Here is a 20,710-nt window from a genome sequence, read left to right on the forward strand (position 1 = left end):
TAGCAAACCTTGCTTTTTTGTTTTCTTTAAATAATAATTAAGAAATTACAGAGGCAGCTTGCCAGTATGTGCTGGAAATCTGCCTCAGTTTTCCAGATGTGGGATTTTTTTTAATCCCCACAGCTCCTATCTATATTAGCAGGTCCACAGGACCAGGCTAGGGCTAACCTGAGACATGTACAGTTGGGCATCAGCAACAACTGCTTCAATGTACAAGCCAGCTCCTTGCGTTGGTTAATGCAGTAATATGCATCGTCCCTAAATCCTGTGCTATTTACCTGGACAAATCTCCTTTTCAGAGAGATGTAGACATACTGCTCAGATATTGTCCCTAATCTAGAGCTTAAGCCGTGTCTAGGTTGAAGACATCCCCACTACCTGTTTCTCAACTCCATCGTCCTCCCAGGTGGCCGCCTGCCACCCTCCTGGGCTTTTTGGGTGATGCCTCTCTAGGTGGCTACTTCTCCTCCTTGCATTTTCAGAAAGGGGTGACCCATGTGCCCATCATGGTGGGGGGAAGAGTTTGAGAGCCGCTCGTCAAGTGGCAGCAGCTCAGACAGGCTACGACCACCAGACTCGCCTGCTACGACTTCCTCCCTGAGCGGGCTCGTTTTGGTTCTGCATTTGAAATATTCTTTCCAGTTTCAAAAGGATTAATCCATCCTTTTAAAGCCAATAGTTTCTCCCAGCTACGCCATGATGGTGGGAATAGGAGCTCCTCATGGAAGCCATTCACAAGACACCCAGCCCAAGCCAGCTATCCGGGCTGGCTCGCTCCTCACTCATGCAAGAGTAACTTCTCCAAAGTCGACTCTTTCCACTGTAGATGTCTAAAACCAGGTGAGGCAAGTTGCCTTCAAAAATATGAATGAGTCTAGATGCCTCCAGCCACTATCCCACTCCCAGCAGGTAAAGCCACATGGCACAACTTCTAGCTAAATACGCCAAGCCACGAGTTACTGGCACGTACCAATATATTCTCGGTTCTGCAGTCTTTCTAACATACTAGGCAGATCCCATTCTGCTTTGATATTTCTTAACCGCATAATTCTCTATCATCACTTACACTGCAGACAATAAAAAGACATTCACAACTAAAAATAAGTCTGAAAGTAACTTGGTTTTGCATTTCAGTTAGTGCTGAAATTATATTGAAGTGGGGTGTTTACTATGGATAAAACTCATTCACACGCGCGTCCTTCCTCCCCTCATTAATTCCCAGAATTTTAATGGGAAATAACACCAACACCTCCCTACACACACGCTTTTCTTCCCCAAACACATTGAATGCAAAGGTCCTTGCCTTTGTAATGCACAGCTATTCCCGAAATTTCTGGGCACGGGGCCTCCCCCTGCCCCCAGCCTTGCGCACGCGTTGCACTTCCAACGGGAATTCACCAAGGAAGATCCCAACTCCTTGACAAGGTGTCTTCAAAACAGCAGATGTGTGAGCTTAAGAGCCTACATTTTCATGGAAGTATACACTGTGCAATCATTTACACCTGCACAAAATGGGTCCAAAAAGCTGAATTTGAGATCCCAGGCTACTTTGCATCTCCCTTGAAATGGCATAAATAGCTGGGTGCTGGAAAGGGGACCCCATAGTTTGCAATAGCCCCTTCCAGACCTACCAAACCTTTCCCTAATTATATCCAGCCGCATCATCTCCTCTTTAACCAAAGCATGGCCAGCGCAGAAAAGCCATGTGAGTCAGTTTGTCCTCTAGACACAAGTCAGCTCCTGTTTTCCTTTCCATCACATTCTCCACCCATTCTGACAAGTGTTACCTGCCAAAACACAGTGGATGCCAGTGTCTGGTTGGGCAAGAGAAGACCAACAACCTGCAAGAGAAGAGATTTTTCTCATTAGCAAATTGGTTTGCTCTCAGTGCACTTCTAGGCATGCAAACAGCAAGCTCATTTCTAATGACTTGAATAAATTATCTTCATTTATGGCTTTATTTCATTCAAGTTATTGAACTTCCCTTCAGCCTATCGTCTCTCAATTTTCCAGTGGTGAAACTGGGTAACGTAGCTGCCCGTGGAAGTTTTCCATCTATCATTATTGCTTGCGACGCACCTTGAAAAGAGTCTGGTAGGAGATACTGACCAAAGATTAGTTCATTAAAATATAATCAATTCTTTAATCCAGGTATTACTGGAAGGTAAGACAAACATTGCATGAAGGCAAGAGTTCAAAGTTGTTACTATTGGGGGGGGGGGGGTTTTTTTTTTTTGGCCACTGATACCCAGATTTAGCACATTCGCTCTTTCAAGCACAAGGAAGAAATCCGATTTGAACATCTGAAGACAGGAGTGCCACCTGGAAGCACATGTGCTCCTGTTTAGGAGCCTGAGTTTTGTTTTATGAGCAGAGAATTGTTGATGTGTCATACTCCGAGCTGCAAAAACTCACGCTCGAATTCTGAGCTCAGGCTGACAATCACCAACTCCCAGAGCCTTACGGTAGCCTGCCCCAGCACATCTGGCCAGCTGCTGTGTAAACGCGAGATGCCACAGGCATCCATTGTCAAGGTCACCCATCGCGGCACCCAAGGCTGCATGCATGTATGGTGCCTACAGAGTCCTGAGATCATCCTTGGGACGTTTCAGTATACCTTTTGGGCACACGCTCTGCAATTCTTTGAAGGCCTCATCTCTTACCCAAAATGCAGCACTGCCAGACTCGTTCCTAGCTTGTTTTATGGCAATCCTTCCTCTTGAAGCATAAGAAGTTGAAGAAGAGGAGAGGGATACAAAGCAAGGGGACTCTCAACGATAAACCCAACAAACATGGACAGGAGATGAGTTCTTGGGTAAGAAACAGGTAAGATGAGACACCTCGCTAACGTCATTGTCCTTTTCTCCTGTCCTGCACCTTAAATGTCTGATATTTTCTGAAGAAGATGGGCTTCTTGTTGCAAAATCACACTTGCGTCTTTGTTAAGAGTATAAAGGCTGAACAACTCCTTTTAATTTCAAATACTTTTCTTTTCAGGACAGTCAGGTGAACTAAAACGCCTTCGAGGCATCTGGGTGAGAAGGCTGCGAGTTCTTTCCCACACTCAGACCATCTTCTGCACCATTTGCTTTAAGTTTATCCCTACAGAAGCTGAGAAGAAAGAAAACTTCCCTGTTAGAGCACGGGGAGCCTGCCGCAAGGAGGGATAAGCTAAAGCCATCTCCGCACATCTGCAGCAGCATCAGTTGAAGAGGAGGCAACTTCTATGCTTAAGGACGTAAGAGAGAAATAACAACAAACAAAAGGGTAATAGGGTTGGGAGGCCTGATTTCATTTACATCTTCTTTCCTTTCTCCTCCTCCTCCTTTCCTCCTACAGCCTTCCGTGAAGTTACAGCTACTTTGTACGCTGGCCGAGCGCCAAGCTGTGCAAGTTACACTAATTTACCGCTTCCATTCAATATGCGGATCTTGTCATTAATTACGCCGTTGCCAGTCTTAGCCAAACAAATTCAACAAGCGATGAACCTCCTCACCCCAGGCCTGACTTACGGCCCTGAAGCCAGCGGGCTAATGAGGCTCCGGAGGAGAGGGAAGACTGCAGGCAGCTACTTACATCGTCAGCTGAAGCTGAGGGCCGAGAAAAATAAAAAGAGGAAAATAAATAAATAAAAAAGAGCACCCAAAATCTGTATGACTGAAAGAGGCACGTTTAAATGCAAACTCTCCATATGTGCAAGAGTCTGTCAAGAAATGTACAGTTTCACTTTTAATTACTGGCAGGGGAAAAAATAACTAAGAAGGAAAACAAAATAAAAAAAATAAAAAAAAAATTGCTCCTAAACACTAGAAAAGTACCAGCTATAAAATTTAATTGCCTTATCAGGTGTGAACGGCCCTTCATGGCCCCAAAGCCAGGGCTAAAGCCACCACTCGGGCATCTGTCGGCTCCGAGCAGCCTCGCGGCACGTTTGCGCTATGAGCTGTCCTCTTGCAAGCCCCAAGTCCTGCTCATGTGCCAGCAAGAGTCATCTGCAACCCCGAATGAACACGCAGGTCTTCTCTACGCACTGGGAAACCTCAGCAAGACCCCCCCACTCTTTAAATGGCTGGGTGCTTAAAGGTGGCAGCTGGGAACAGCAGCGCGGCTTCAGCTCCATCCCCGCTGCCCGAGCCTTGGGCTGAATTTCCTAAATGCAGATCAAGCTTCCCCCTTGGAGCCTTTCATCCCTGGGATGAAACACAAACCCAGGGCAGAAGGCTACAGCCCAGCAGCCGCCTCGCACGTCTCGCCCCTGCAGCAAAGCAGGGCTGGATTTGCCCCCTCCCGGGCTGAAATGAAGGTGGGCAAGCACAAACTCTCCCTACACCTACGTGTAGCCCATCCTGTTCTCACCACAAACGATTCTGGGGTCGGACCATAAACCTGAGCGTGGAAAGGACGGAGGCTAAAACGAAAAGCAAACAACGGCGACTCGGGGAAAGAATAAACAGCCGCAGGATTTGGTTGTGTCAGGGGGGGAGGCGCTTTGGCCCGGAAAGAAACGATTATTTTCAGCAAGACCTTAATCTCTTTCACAGTGAGCTAAACCATCCTGAATTATTTTGCATTAGCTATAGGGGGGTGGGGGGAAAAAAAAAAAAAAATCATATATATGGGCAGCAATGGCATGGGTTGAGATAGACAATTTAATAGGACAGGAAAAAAGAATATAATGATAATGATGAAAGAATATAAAAAACCCCATCCCCCTATGTGAAATGCAAGACTCAAACTGTTTTTATGCTAGAGCAGGCTGCCAATTTTGTCACTAAATTTCACAGATCGATTGGCATAAATGTTACATTTTAATTTTAACATTTGAAACGTTTGGGGTTTTTTTTCTTTTTTTTTTCTTTTTTCTTTTTTTTTTTTTTTTTTTTTAAATGACAAGAGCATCCAGTTTATCCTTTACAGCTAGTGAAATTGGGCTCATCTGACAGCTCTCGGCTCCTCTGACAGCTCTGGATTTGGGCCGATTTCATTGTCAATTTGATCGTTAACTCATTTTTGTTTAACCTTTTCTTTTAAAATGCCCCATACAAAGTTACCACCAAACCCTCACGCACGACAACAAATAGTAACAGCCACGATGATTTCTGCCTTTAGGCGCTAGCGACCCCACTATCGCCGTTTGGGAACGGATCCTTACCTTTGAGTGAGCACTATGCCACGGACCACCAGGTTTGGGAAGACTGAATTCAGCAGATTTTGCTCCCTCCACCATTTTAACACGCGTGATCTAATAAGCTGAGCCAAGAACTGGTGGCTAGGAAGGCCAGCTACCTTCTGGCACCAACTTTGGGTGATGTGGGGCAAAACCGCATGCCTCAGTTTCCCCATTCATAAAATGGGGTTAATTAACCGTGGCTGTTCCCAAAGACGAGCTGAGGTTTCAGCATGAGGAAGACAGGCAGGATTATATCCCGTCTGGCTTTCGCTATCGAGAGCACCCAAACGCTTACAAATTTCACAATCACAACCACAAACTAAAAAAGCCCTTAGCAATAGCCCCACGGAAAGCACTCGCCGCTTTAATTAATCGAGACGAGAGCGCACGACACGGGCCTCGCCGTGCTGTAGTTCGTCACGTTTGGGAAGCAACTTGTAAAACATGCAAATGGGGGGGAAAAAAAAAAAAAAAAAAGTGTCCGGAGATGAAATCTGAGAGTTGCAGAAGTTGCATTTTGCAGGCAATGAGCTCATCTTGGTCTTCCCTTTCCAGAAGGGAAAGATGAAGTTGAAGACGCGGCAGGGGGCTGGGCGAAGGACGGTAAATAGGTAACTGACCCTGAGCACAACGTCTGTAGGGCAGGTTTTACACGACGGAGCCCTTGCGAACGTGCGATGGGGAAGGTGGGAACCCTGCGCGAACGTGTGGCGAGGAGGTAAGGTGGAATTTGGAGAACTGCCTGCGACTGCTAAAAAATGCGCTTCTTGGTACTCGCAAACAAAGCGGGGAGAGATGTTAAAATACTTACGATGGGCGTTCCAAAGGGAATGTAACCTATTAAAAAAAGAAAAAAAAAAAGAGATGCATGCATTTTAATACGCTGTTTTGGGATGGAAAAAAAAATAAAATCACATCTAAGACATCTGCCAGGTTAGGGTAGAAGCCATGCCTGGCGTGACGGGCTGCACTCACCTCCACCAGCTCCGTACCACCACGGGGACATCTGTAGACCTACACCTGATGCTCCAAGCATCAGCTGGAGCAGCCTCCTGATTTTTTGCCCAATCTCCTTCCCATCCTCTGTTTGCTTTCCTTGGGTTGCAGTCTAAGAGTTTCCTTGAAACATATAACGTCTAGACCCTAAAGCTTACTCCAGTAAACCCAGTCTGTGCCAGTATGGGGCATGAGCACTTCAGAGGGCATCATGTTGTTGAGCTGGGCTAGGCAGCCAGCAAAAACTGAAAGCAGTAGAAGTGAAGGGATGACAGCTCAGACCAGGAGCTGCTCAGTCCAGACCCGGAGGAGCTGGATGATGCCGCAGTGGCGCTATCTGAGCTGACCTAGTGGCTTGCTGCCACGGAAAGGGGGAGATCCTGCCCCCCTTCCCAGGCTCAGTCATGCAATCTGTTCCCTCCCTCGTGCCAGCTCTGTTGCTCATCAGACCCTCCCACAACCTACCCTCGCTAACCCAGGAGAAAACTCTCCAGCTTTCTGCGCCCCTTCCCCTCCGGTTGCGCCTGGTCCCACCAGGCTAGCACGCTGAAGACATTGGTGAAGCCATCTAAGAAGCTGCAGAGCCGTGCCAGGTAAGGAGCAGGACCACGCCACCATAGGTGGGACCTCCCTCTTTCCCCATCTGCTTTCTCAACCTCTCCGCTAGTGACTTTATACCAGGAGAGTTTATTTATTTCCAGGTCAGTAGAAAAAGGAGCAGGGTATAAGCTGAAGAAATTACGTTTGCATCATGGAGGAGCGAGGGACTATTTTAATCATAGGTGTAAGTTAAAGCTCTCTGTATTAGAGATCAGCCTTTACCCCAAATCTTATCAAGCGCCACAAAAATCAAGTGCTTCACATTTTTCCCCTGCTAAGTCTGCCAATTTTTGTGCTAATTATAATTCATCTCTATGACTTCCACTAGAAGGTCTCAGAGCATTTTACCAATATTACTGCATTAAGCCTCATGGATCCAATTTACAGTCGGAAAGGGCAAGGACCCGAGAGGAAGAAAAATCTAAAAAAATAATACAGAACAAGGCAGGAAAGCAGTGGGTCCTGGTTTTTTTTCCCTCCACTTCACCCTCAACATCACCCTTCTTCAAAGATCTGGAGAACAAAACCCACCAAGGCTGTTATTTTGCCCAATCTCCTTCCCATCCTCTGTTTGCTTTCCTTGGGTTGCAGTCTAAGAGTTTCCTTGAAACATATAACGTCTAGACCCTAAAGCTTACTCCAGTAAACCCAGTCTGTGCCAGTATGGGGCATGAGCACTTCAGAGGGCATCATGTTGTTGAGCTGGGCTAGGCAGCCAGCAAAAACTGAAAGCAGTAGAAGTGAAGGGATGACAGCTCAGACCAGGAGCTGCTCAGTCCAGACCCGGAGGAGCTGGATGATGCCGCAGTGGCGCTATCTGAGCTGACCTAGTGGCTTGCTGCCACGGAAAGGGGGAGATCCTGCCCCCCTTCCCAGGCTCAGTCATGCAATCTGTTCCCTCCCTCGTGCCAGCTCTGTTGCTCATCAGACCCTCCCACAACCTACCCTCGCTAACCCAGGAGAAAACTCTCCAGCTTTCTGCGCCCCTTCCCCTCTGGTTGCGCCTGGTCCCACCAGGCTAGCACGCTGAAGACATTGGTGAAGCCATCTAAGAAGCTGCAGAGCCGTGCCAGGTAAGGAGCAGGACCACACCACCATAGGTGGGACCTCCCTCTTTCCCCATCTGCTTTCTCAACCTCTCCGCTAGTGACTTTATACCAGGAGAGCTTATTTATTTCCAGGTCAGTAGAAAAAGGAGCAGGGTATAAGCTGAAGAAATTACGTTTGCATCATGGAGGAGCGAGGGACTATTTTAATCATAGGTGTAAGTTAAAGCTCTCTGTATTAGAGATCAGCCTTTACCCCAAATCTTATCAAGCGCCACAAAAATCAAGTGCTTCACATTTTTCCCCTGCTAAGTCTGCCAATTTTTGTGCTAATTATAATTCATCTCTATGACTTCCACTAGAAGGTCTCAGAGCATTTTACCAATATTACTGCATTAAGCCTCATGGATCCAATTTACAGTCGGAAAGGGCAAGGACCCGAGAGGAAGAAAAATCTAAAAAAAAATACAGAACAAGGCAGGAAAGCAGTGGGTCCTGGTTTTTTTTCCCTCCACTTCACCCTCAACATCACCCTTCTTCAAAGATCTGGAGAACAAAACCCACCAAGGCTGTTATTTTTCCCCTGTGCCCACTATTCAGGTGAAGATGCTCCCCCCTAAAAATATGGAAAAGGTCTTATGGATTTTAATAGGTTCTTTGGGAAAGGACCAAGGCTGCACTTGGATCCTCAAGAGAGCTGCTATTCAACCCACCGCAGAGGTAGCTGTGGACCTGTGCATGGCAGAGGGACACCCCAAAATGGGAAGGCAAATTCCCAAAATGACAATTTAATAATTAAGCAGCCTGGTTAAGCCATGGACTAGCTGATCTTCTCTGGGCTCCCAGTGCCAGGGCTATTGGGTACCACCGCACATGGGAAAACGGGGCTCAGCCCATTCTCTCCTGGAGAGTAAAACCCTAAGCTGAACCATCAAGCTTCCCTGTTTGCTAAATTAAAATGCCAATTATAGTGATGGATACCTCAAAAATGCCAGAAAAGGCATTAGCTTGAGTCCACGTTAAAACATCTGAAGGAAAGGAAAATATTAAGCACTGGATTCCACATAGGCATTTAGGATCCTAACTCTCCCCGACTGCAGAGGGATTTAGGCATTTGAATTACTTTCTGATCTTGATCTAAATGTTGTCAGGATGCAATTCAAAAACCGGAGGGAAAAAAACAACATCACAACATTTTGTACAAATTCCCAGGAAAATTAATGATTGTCTGACCGGGACATACTATACCTGACATTCGGAAAGGCATGAAGATGGTCTCATTCGTATCGGGATGGATGATGGCCTGTAAAAGAGTCAGCAAAAGGACACGGTGAAGGCACAGCAGCAGTTGGCAAAGTGCAGCGAAGCCAGCGCCCAACCTCCACAGATAGCACCTCCACCGGGGGGGACCAGGGGACCACTGCGTCTCAGCACCCTCCTTGCTTCTGCAGCCCCGACCAAAGGCTGATATTGCTCAGCAGCCTCCACAAAACCTCCTCCTGCCACTGCTTTCCCCTCTCCTTCAATGATTTAGCATATGTTAATAATTTAGAAGTAAATAATTTAACCTGAAACATAGGAAGCGGCTCTTTCTTGGTACTATAGTGGCCCCAAGGGCCAACCTTAACCCTGAGGGGGAGCAAAGCAGATTTAGGAGGGGAAAAGGGAAACCTATTTTCTGTCCTTGCCTGTTTTCAGGATCTCCACTGAGGTGCAGTTTAATGTCCTGGCTGAAACTCTGCCCTACAAAAGTAGGGAAAAGCCCTCGTGGTGGCAGAAGGATGGGGAGGGCAGGACCGCCTGCTCGAGAGGGAACAAGGGCGTAAATCACTTCATGCTACTCGTGAAGTGAAGGGGTCACAGGAGACCTTTGGAAGGACGTCACAGGAGACCTTCTGAAGGACGTGTGTGGCTCAGCCTCGGCGGATGGATTCATTCCGGGGAACATCTTCCCCGCCTGCAGGTATGCCCGCACGGCACGCTGTAGGGAGCCTGAATGCTGCTTCAGGATCCGGCTGAGTTGGGATAAAAACGTGCAGGTATGGGTCACTCTGGCTGTCACCACAAGGGTCACCCCAAATAAAATCCCCTCCAGTGCCATGGGATTTGGATATGCCAGGTAATTCAACCTTTACGTGTATCCAGAGCTTCTCAGCCAACGCTGGCGGCCATGGACAACCCAACCTGCACAGAAATCCTAAACCTGTTAGACTGATAAAGAGACAACAAAGCTCATCTGGCCCCTTTTTACCCAATTTTACTATGAGCCCAGGTGGTCGCGCTGGCATTAACTGGCTGGGGATGAAAAATCAGTGATCTGGGACTGCAGAAGAGGAAGGTACGACACAGCTACAAGCCTTACCAAAGAACTGTCAAACTATTTTCAAAAGACTGGAGACAAGAAATCTCTTGACTAGACAGGAAGGAGAAAATGAAGACATCAAAATATATAAATACAAAAAAAAAAAAAAAAAAAAAAAAATCAGACTCTTTGGTGGCAACAGTGTTCTCTGCATTTACATTTCTGCGGCAAGACAAAACAGCAACTGGCAAAGCCAATAATGGAGAAGAGGACAGCATCGCTTAGCGGAAAGGGAAAAAAAGCAGCAATAATTGAAAACAACCATGAAATATTTAAAAAAAAAAGCGTATTACCTGCTTTATTTTTTGAGCTCCCCACAGCTAGAAAAATAAAAGAGAAGATCACATTTAAAAAAAAAAAAAAAACGAGCAGTGTAGTTTTATACCAAACCCCAAGTACTCATTTTATAGCTGCTGTAGTAAACGAACGCGAGGGGCTGCTTTAGAACAGATGCATTTTCTGCACCCTTTCTGGGTGTATTTAAAGACCCTTTACACACACCGAGCCTCTTCCAGTCTGTGGCCAGTATGACCAGCCAGGCAGAGAAGATATTCTTTCTTATATCGAACGGTAAGAAAGAACAACAACAGCCAGACCTCCCACTCGGCGATAAGCTTTACAAATGGAGAATTATCTCCGCAACTCTGCCGCGCGTAGATCTCAAGGTAAATTTAGCACAGCCTCTCCTTGGGCGAGCTTCCTGCGGAAATGGAGCCTTGCTGGGGAACAAAGGTGGAGCGAGCCCTGCAGGGAAACGCGAGAAGCATCTCTTCAAATGAAACCTGGATTCAGAATAAACCACCGCTAGTTTTCATTTCTTCACAAGGGAAACGCGCCGACAAATGCTCGCGAAGAGGAAAAAAATCTCGGTTAAAACTCTCACGAGTGCCGACTGTTATTTACTGACTGTAACTCGGCAGCATCAAAACACCTCAAATCTGGCTGAGACAGTGGACCTCTACGAGCACCGAGGAAGAAACATCGTGCGTGAGGTGCAGATAGAGCTAACGAGTAGGTGCACAACGTCAAGAGATGCGCTGGCGTATACATAAACCCATGGTTTGCCCCCCGCTTAATAAAGCCAGAAGGCTTTCCTCCAAAAATTACACCTAAATGCAAATTATAACCTTAAAAAAAAAAAAAAAAAAAACACAACTCCATTTTGATGTCTATAACTCTAGAGAAGGATGAGGAACCAGGACTCCTGTGAAATACCACAACAGATCAATTGCTTTTCCTATTAAGAACTGTTCTGCTCAGCTCAAGTCTGGCTTCAACTTCCAGGCACCGGCTTGTGTTGCACCTCTGTCTGACTGCCGCCGGTGCCGTCTATTTTTGTTCTTCACACAGGTACTCGGAGCTGCTAAAGCCACCCTTTAACCTGCACTTAAAGAAAAAAAGAAAATATAAAATTCCTCCGAGCCAGGAGACTGGCTGTTTCGTTGGCAAGGCACGTTTGCCAATCTTTTAACCACCCTCGTGGCTCTTTTATATCTTTCCAATTTGTCAACATCCTCTTGAATCAAGGACGCCAGAAACCAGACAAATTATTCCAACAACAGTTGTAGCGGTGCCAATCCAAGGGTAGGCTAACCTGATGAGTTCTGCTCTTGCTGTTGATAAATCCGAAGCCGGCGATAGCTCTTTTTGCTTGGAGAGCTCATGATTACCCACCAGAATACCCACCCAAGCACCGTGTGTGCGTTCTGCAACACAGGCGTTCACGCTTAGATTTCATCATTATTATGGTATAAATTAAGCCCCTTTCTGCCGTTCTTCTTCACACGAGGTTTAGTGTCTTCCCCAAATACAAATCCATTAAAATACCGTTGGAATAAGGTAATTACTGGGTTATAAATAGCATAGATTGACCCATCAATACCAGCAATCCCAGTATTTCACTCCAAATGCAGCTCTCGCTCCAGAATTGAAGCTCCGTGATGAACCCCACCGCGTGCGACGAGTTACTGGACTATCTAAATGTCACAGGCTGATGCACATATCCACAGGGCTCTTTCCTGAGGGAAGCTTCCCTTTTTAAGGAAAATCATCTCTCCCCATTTTACAGTTGAAAAACGGAGGTCGAGGGACACAAAGAGAATCTTTGGGGTTGGCAGAGACAAGGTGTGTATACCCTCACCAATCCTAAAATCCAAAGGGTGGGAGGCTGCATGCCCAGACAGCTGCCAGGGCTTTTCTGCACCTGCCTGCCCACCAGCTCGAGAACTTCCATGGGGTGAAAGTGGAAGTCCTCGAGCTGCAGATGACTGCCCAAAGCATCCCAGTAGCCCTGTGGCTACCCAGGTCCTGCCTATCTGTGATGTGAAACAAAACCACAGGATTTTCCTCTCCAACTGCAAGCACCAAGACTAGCAAAAAGGAAGAGGGATGGTTTCTGAGCCAGCGCTAGGGCTTTTTTGGTCAAATTAGATAATTTCATTAATTGATCCCAATATTTATGCATTTTCCTGCTGCAGTGCAAATATTGTTAGAACATGCGATTTCATTACTTCTCAGAAAGAGACTTTACAAGATGCACCTGATGAGTCACCTAAAGATTCTGCCAGCTCATTTTCACTTTTTTATCCTCTAATTCATTTTCTGTCTGCAGCGTTTTTCAATAGCTCCAGTGCTCTGACGAGTCTCGCCAGCTGGGGGGCTCGTTTCTGAGAGCCAGTCTCTATTTTTGCTGGGGATTTCATTCACGCACTCTCCGGCCATCTTCAAGAAGCAGCCAGATTTTGATCTCATTTACACTAGCGTGAATCCAAAGCATCTTCACTGGAGCACGTGGAACGACTCCAGATTCGTGCTCAATTTATGTTAGATTTAGGTCCACGATCTCTAAATATAGTCAGCCTATGCTGGGTGGGTCTCCTGTAATAGATGATCTTCCTCTACATCAGCTTTGCTGTATATTCCTGCCTCAGAGCTACAGAGGGGTTTTGCCACCATTCAGATTTGGGTGCAAGAACCAAACCTGCTCATACATGGGTTTACACCCAAGAAGCTCAGAGGACAAGGGGGCAGGAGCTTTGGAGCACCATTAGCATATTCCGCTATCTGCCCAGCAACCTACACCAGCAGTGATGGACAAGTTTCATAGAATCATAGAATGTTTTGGGTTGGAAGGGACCCCTAGAGGTCACCCAGCCCAACCCCCCTGTAGGGAGCAGGGACACCTTTAACCAGATCAGGTTGCTCAGAGCCCCATCCAACCTGGTCTTGAATGTTCCCAGGGATGGGGCCTCCACCTCCTCTCTGGGCAACCCGTTCCAGTTTCCTCAGCCTTTGGCCACTGCAACCTTCCACCAGGACAGATCAGACTCTGCTTCACGGATATGTCCTTCATGGTCATGGAGGAATCAGCTCCAGGACCATTCGCAAGTGCTCCCAGCACCAGCATTTCAGGACACTGGACTCATGGATGAGATTTCCACCCATCCTTCCCAGGATTCTGGTTTTCTCTACAATTTTTTGAGGAAGAGATACTCACCACTTCGCTCACCACCTACAGCAGACAGCTTTACAACCCTGCATTCAGGAACTGCACTCGGTTATACAGAAAAATTACATGTTTATGCCGCTTAAGGAAGGGTATCAAAGACTGCCATGAACTAAAGAGAACCAAAGCTGTGGTAAGGAGCCAGCGACTGGAATAACTCTCGGGGAATAGATATGACCTTTGGTTGACGGGACATTCATTAGCATTCCTTATTTAGCAGCAGAATCGCAGCTTAGAGATAGCTTTCAAAAAAAAAAAAAAAGTATTTATTTAAAGAATATACCCAGCCCAAACAGTTATTCCTAAGATATTAACTTCCCTCCTATTAAATACAGTAAGATTTCATGGTCCTGGATTCAAAGATGGGATATTTCCCCCTCTCCCCTCTGCACAAAGTTTCATCTAGATTAGAAAACCACGTTTATAAATCGTTCGCCCTTGTTTACAGCCAGCTCCAACGCTGCTAAAAGAAGAGGCCAGCTCCACCCTACACAAGTGCATTTGGCAGTGTCCAGACCACCAACGGGCTGCCCAGAGAGGTGGTGGAGTCCCCATCCCTGGAGATGTTCAAAAAACATGTAGACGTGGCACTTCGGGACATGGTTTAGTAGCCATGGTGGTGTTGGGTTGACAGTTGGGCTTGATGATCTTGGAGGTCTTTTCCAACATTAATGATTCCAGGATTCTCTTCTATGATACTACATCGCTGAAGTTGGCCTCAGGTGTCTAAGGTCAGGAAAGCACTGACAGATTCACACCACCTACTCCCTTGCATTGCCAGCAACCACCTCCCTACAGTCAGTGAAGACACGAAGGCAGATTTGATGTCGGGAATCTGTAACAGATGCTCTAACGCTTCCCTCCCTCCATGGTACGTGCCAACAGGATCCGAGTCCCTTGCACAATACAGTAGTAGGCATTGAAATGATCATAAAGCCACGGGTGCATGCTCTGGATATGCCACGTCAGGAATAACTCTATGGAGAAAAGCCCTTACTGATTAACCGCGCATTAGACATGCCTAATGACAAGGCACCGTTATTTTCAAAGAGCTAATGAGGAGTCATGTGGTAGATGAGCCCTACGTGCAAGAGAAAACACAGCAGCTTAAGTTCTGCAAAGACTAAGTGGTCTACCCATGTCAGACTTTGCACCATCAGCACTCACAGCGGTTTGCAAAATTCCCCGAGTAAAGACAAGGTCAAAGAGGAAATCCTCAGACAAATGAGTCTTTTTAGTTAATTTATTTCATTTGTCTAGTCAAGTGGAGGCAGAGTTCCACCTCAAAATCTGCTCATCCCCTTCCCACTCCATCAAGTAGGTTCTCACCCTTTCACAAGACCTCACCTGCACCCACGAAATCTTCATTTTAATAAGGTAACAGCCTGGAGTTTGCACCCCATCGGAAACTGCCAGTAGTTTCACACTCTGGGATTTGCAAGGTTTATTAAAGCAAAGCTCAGATTACCTGTCCCACACTGCATTCCAAATATTGGGTGTCGGGAGCGGAACGTGTGATGCAGCAAAGCTTGTTCTGAGGAAGAAAAGCAAGCTGCTTTCATGTGCATGGCCATTCAGAGGGGACGGCCTCCAAAACCAGATGCACCTTCCAATAATCCCAGTTGCTTAAATGATACAAAACCAGAGGAAAAAACGGGGTTGGGGAGCAAACCTTGCTCAAAAGGTGTAACTTACTGTGCTTGGAAAATGCACTGAGGAACACTTCAGACCAGCACCAGGGATCGAGCGTTGCATTAGCGTCAAGCGATAATGATGACTCTGAACAAGTTTTAACTTCATTCTAGGACCCTTAAGGGGCAGTCAAATGGCCAGAGTAAGACACCGGAGGTGGGACTCATCACCAGACGTCTGCGACATAATAAACACCTACAGCAGCAAATTCTCTGGATCTCCTTTATATCAGCGGGCAGAAAACAGGCTGACCAGTACAGGCTGGACAACCTGCACTCCAGCAGTGCTTGCTTCTCTCTGTTGACTTTAAGATGGGACCTACATGGTTAGCTCTTGCTCAAATTGGGTTTGGCTCAAGATGTAAAAACATCCTGAAGCATCAAGCACCTGCAGCTTGTACCGACTTCAGCATGGCTTGCAAAGATATAGAATCATCGAAGCATAGAATCATTTAGGTTGGAAAAGACCTTTAAGTTCATCAAGCCCAACCATTCCCCTACCCCTGCCATCCCACCACTAAACCTTGTCCCTAAGCACCTCGTCTGCCTGGCTGTTAAATCCACCCAGGGCTGGGGACTCGAGCCCTTCCCTGGGCAGCCCCTTCCAGTGCCTGACAGCCCTTTTGGGGAAGGAATATTTCCTAATGTCCAACCTGAACCTCCAAAGGCAGTTTGATGAAAGTTAAAGAAAGATTTTATGCTAGAACATTTAGGGATCCCAAACTTAAGCACTACACCTTTTCCAAACAGATCTCCCAAATCTAGCTGAGCAGATCTGGTCCTTCCCACCAGCTTGAACCAGGAGCACTCAGCAGCATCACCCACACCCTGTCAGCAGGGTTAGCTCACATTAATCTTCATTACTAGGTTAAACACACTGGAAAACTCACATGATCCCCTTTGCCAGCAGTACTGTGGGACATCTCCATTTGAAACTGCTCCTCGCAGCCCTTTTGGCAAGAAAGCCGTGTCTGTAGCCAGTGCAGCTAGGGAAGAACATCTGTCCATGGCCTCGCTGCTGAGGCCCCACTTGCTGAAACAGAAGGTCCATCCTAGACAGCAGGTGCTTCTCATCGTCATTATTTCACTTGTATTTCACCATGCTTCTGAGAGGTTTTGTTGGTTTTTAACTTTACACGGTTATGGATGAAGATCTCCCAAGTGCCCACTCCATTGCACTCTCCAACATATCATCCTCTTACAGCACCGCTTTTTGCCCTACTGCCTTCCTAGTTGTTAAAGACCTTTCTGGTGGTCAGTCCACCCTAGGCAACATCCCCAGAACCTCTCGGTACATAACATGAAAAGCAATAAGTATCCACCAGTTTTTAGTATTTCACTAAAACGGAACACCAGTGCCAAACGCAAGGCAGTCTGGTGCAGCCCGACAGAGCTACGACACGTTCTGCTTCGCTCTCCACCCATACTTTCATCCTCAGGAGTGCGATCACTCATGCTTTCATAGAAACATAGAATTCTAGGTTGGAAGGGACCTGAAGGAACATCTGGCCCAACCTTTCTAGGCAAGAGCACAGTCTAGACAAGATGGCCCAGCACCCTGTCCAGCTGAGGCTTGAAGGTGTCCAATGTGATAGAGTCAACCCCTCCCCAGGGGAGATTATTCCAATGGTTGGCTGTTCTGATGGTGAAAAATTTCCCTCTCGTGTCCAATCGGAATCTCTCCAACAGCAACTTGTGTCCATTCCCCCTTGTCCTCTCCATGGGACTCCTTGTGAAAAGGGAGTCTCCATCTTCCCTGTAGCCCTCCCTTAAGTGCTGGTACGTGGTGATGAGATCCCTTCTGAGCCTCCTCTGCTCAAGGCTGAACAAACCCAGCTCTCTCAGCCCATCCCCATACGACTGAGAGAGGCTTCCCAGCCCTTGGATCACCTTGGTGGCCCTGCTCTGGACCCCCTCCAGCCTGCCCACATCTGTTTTGTATAGCATGGCTTTCTCCCACTTCCCTCCAGCTTCAGTCCCAAAATCCCACTTCTTGCAAAGTGATGTTTAACCTAGAGGCAAACGCACACCACAAGCTCCAGCCAAAGCATTCCGTTAGGGCCGAATGCTTTTAGCAAGATTTATAGAGTTACAATGGTGGAATCCCAGACCTTTTGGTCCCACGTTTAATGTCACCTGAATATCTGCAAACCTGGCTGATGTGCCTAACCTTACCCCCTAATATATATGGAATCTGACGTCTGGCTTTACTAATAACCACGGAAAACAAGGTAACATAAACCACTGCCTGCACTTGCTCCTCAGCAGGATATCTCACCAATGGAGCCAGCAGGAAATCTCACCAATGGAGCTTTTTACAACCCTGCTCCGAATAATCTTTACGTTAAAAAGGTTTTAGCTCTGAGGAGATAAAGCTCAGATGACTCAATGTATGGCATAAATCCCACAGGGCATCTCTATGTTTTCTGCCCTGTACCTGGCACTGAAATAAGTCAGCAGAAGAGGCACCAGAAGCTCTTCTTGGACGCCGATGGAAAACTCCTTCCCTGTCCTCAAGCATCGTTGAGTCGTAGTGCGAGGAGCTGTTGTCCGTCTGCAGGACCATAAAGCCTTCGAACAAATGCACACGTTGCAGAGCGTTGGCTGAGCTACCTGCCTGCACCGCAGCATGGCAAGGCAAGCGCCTCGGCCTTGGGAACCGGGCTGGGGACCACGAGCAATTGCAGCGCGACACACGGATTTGCACAGATACAAAACCAAGTGTAGGTGGAAACAGAACCAAGTCCCGACTGATAAAAAAAGATAGCACTTAAATAACACTTTGCAGCTTCGCAGCACTCAATAAACATTAACTAATTAATCCTCACAGCCTTCTACTGGGAAGACTTAAGCAGAGTAAGAAGCACCCACAGCAAGCCATTACTTGCACCAGGGCTGCAGAAGGACTTAGATGCCATTGCAAGCTTTAAAGTACAGCTTTTGGAAACCAGGCTTGCTAATCCAACTAGGTTGCTCAAGATCAGATTTGTTCCAGCTTATTTTAGCCACCCAGGGCTTGCAAATCTAATTTGATTTGTAATCTAGATGCAACTTTCGATAACCTCTCTTAATCCCCAAATGATGAGGTGAAGCCAAGACGGTTTGTAATGGTGTTAGAGCATCAACAGCAGTATTTAGCGCAGTTTCTTTAAGGGGCATTAACCTACAACGCTTCTGCCCAAGCTCCCCAGCTCCTCTGACAGCCTGGAAACGCTGCCTAAAATGTTTGACCTATCTTGGACCATCTTAGCACCACAAAGAATATTGAGATCGCAGAAGGGAGAAGGTCCAAGTTCAGCCCTTGGAGCGGCAAGCGGGCTACTTCTTCGCGAAGAAAAGGAAGCAGCAGGACAACCCATAGATCTGCGGTTTATCGTACCCTGCCAGAGACCAGGGGGAAAATACAAAAAAAAAAAAGTACAGTTTACTGCAAATGGACCTCTTCGCTCTTCATCAACACTGTTAGGAAAAGCTATTATTCCCCAAAAGGGATGCTGTTTAGACTCTGATAGATCCATTGTCCTCTGCTGTGCCTGGGACAGCATGAGCGGCTCTTCCCGCTGCTAACATGATTGAAGGAGGAACACAGTAATAAATACATGCCCATTAAGCTGGTGAGCCTCTTTTCACTTCACTGATACTAATGGGGAAGAAATGAAACAGTTTCAAAACAGCAAGTTGCCAAAACTGCATTTGGAAAGGCTGAAGAGTGAGAAGTCACAACTGACACGCCACGGTTCATGCTCCGCCAACGCTCGCAGGAAGGGGCTGGCTGGAGAATAGCAAGTGTCTGTCTCCAAGGGACAATCTCAAAAAGCTGCATTTTTCCTCTCACCACAGATCATTCAGTTTGGGTTTATTTTTAATTTTTCTTATTTCCCCCCTCAACCACCCCCTTACGCTGAAGGGTTGAAGCTTTCAGGGTGGAGTTTCTACGGGTACGAAGGCGGGTAATAGAGCTGTCTCGCTGCTATCTTGTTTTCTAACAAATACATTTTCATGCATCTTAACCCACACGTGTAAGTATGCACACAGTCAAACGGACAGACAGATTTCCAGCAGTAAATCTAGGGACTTATGTTGGACTAGATGACCTCCTGAGGTCCCCTCCAGCCTGAATTAGCCTACGATCCTACAGCAGACAAAGAGGAAGATCCAGATGGATCAAAAAGCTAAAGCCCTGGTGTCTCGGAGTCAGCAAAAGAGCCACAGCTCAAGATGTTTAGTCTTGGCCTTACAAAACCCGGATTAATTTCCCACCTCCATCACAGACTTATCTGCAGCAGCTCAACCTGGTTTATGGTACCACAGCCCCACCATCCCTCCCCGTCTTCGGCAGGCGCTCCATCCCCTAGGTTGTACATGGAGCGCAAAAAAAAAAATGTAAGGAGCTGCTCGAGTCAAAAAAAATGAAGCATTTTGGGAGTGGGGGAAGGGAGCTTTAGTTTTTATTAAGATCAGCTCTCTGAACCAGCTGTGCCAGTGCAAGCCAGCAAGGAGGTGGGAACACATGGCCGGGAGGAGAGGAGGCAGAGACATGGCAGTGCTGACTTAGATCAGCTCATGCTGCCATGGCATCGCGCTTTGCCTTGCAATATTCTGGGCACGGAACAAATTTGTACCAGTTCACATGTAAAGTTCAGGGAATGACAAATTTAATAGGGACCGTCGTTATTGGGGGTGCGTATTTAAGGGCAGAGCCACCTCCGTAAAGCTAGCGGCTTGCAAGACGTACAAGGGTTGCATTTAGTAAATTCTACAGGTTTTTAAACCTCTTGTTGGCCCCAGGCGGGTATTAAAAAAAAAAAAAAAAATTTAAAAACCTTGCACAGAAAAAGCATCGTTCGCTCTTGCAAGTCCTTGCTCAAGGCACTCAAAGCACCCTCAGACACTTCTATTTTGTGGCTCTTTACCTCTCTCTGCTGGCAGGACCATAGGGAGAAGCCGGGGTGCCAGGCTGAGCTCAGGACCGAAGGGACAGAGGGGAGGTAGAAGAGGACCATGAACCTTCATCGCCGTCTTTCCGCGGCTGCGTTCGACTTCTTGCTTAGAGATGAAGTTTTTAGGACGGAGTGGTACGGATCTACAAATGGGGCAAATCGGGGCGCTGAGCATCACTTGCTCGTCAGCCTAATAGCGTCCCAAATATTGAGCAGCAGCAGCCGAGGCTGATCACCTAGCAGCATTTTCTCCCCCAATTTCAAAAAATGATTCAGCACACAACAGAAAGGACACGTTTTGCTGGGCAGGCCAGCCGTGTAGTTCATAGAATCAGAGAATCATTTAGGTTGGCAAAGCCCTTTAAGCTCATCAAGCCCAACCGTTCCCCTACCCCTGCCA

The 20,710-nt window shown here is 46.9% G+C and overlaps 1 protein-coding gene across 1 annotated transcript in view; it reads right to left on the reverse strand.

The window, feature by feature from the left end:
* Window positions 1-20,710, reverse strand: part of SFXN5 (sideroflexin 5) — a 101,708-nt gene that overhangs the window by 57,744 nt on the left and 23,254 nt on the right. The window contains exons 4-7 of the mRNA XM_009639032.2: window positions 10,468-10,494; window positions 9,061-9,115; window positions 5,982-6,007; window positions 1,788-1,841 (exon numbers count right to left, since the gene is read on the reverse strand). Coding sequence (XP_009637327.2) covers window positions 1,788-1,841; window positions 5,982-6,007; window positions 9,061-9,115; window positions 10,468-10,494 — 162 coding nt within the window. The remainder of the gene's footprint in view (window positions 1-1,787; window positions 1,842-5,981; window positions 6,008-9,060; window positions 9,116-10,467; window positions 10,495-20,710) is intronic.

The sequence above is a fragment of the Egretta garzetta genome, unplaced genomic scaffold, assembly GCF_000687185.1.
Source record: "Egretta garzetta isolate BGI_Z169 unplaced genomic scaffold, ASM68718v1 scaffold505, whole genome shotgun sequence".
Lineage (NCBI taxonomy): Eukaryota > Metazoa > Chordata > Aves > Pelecaniformes > Ardeidae > Egretta > Egretta garzetta.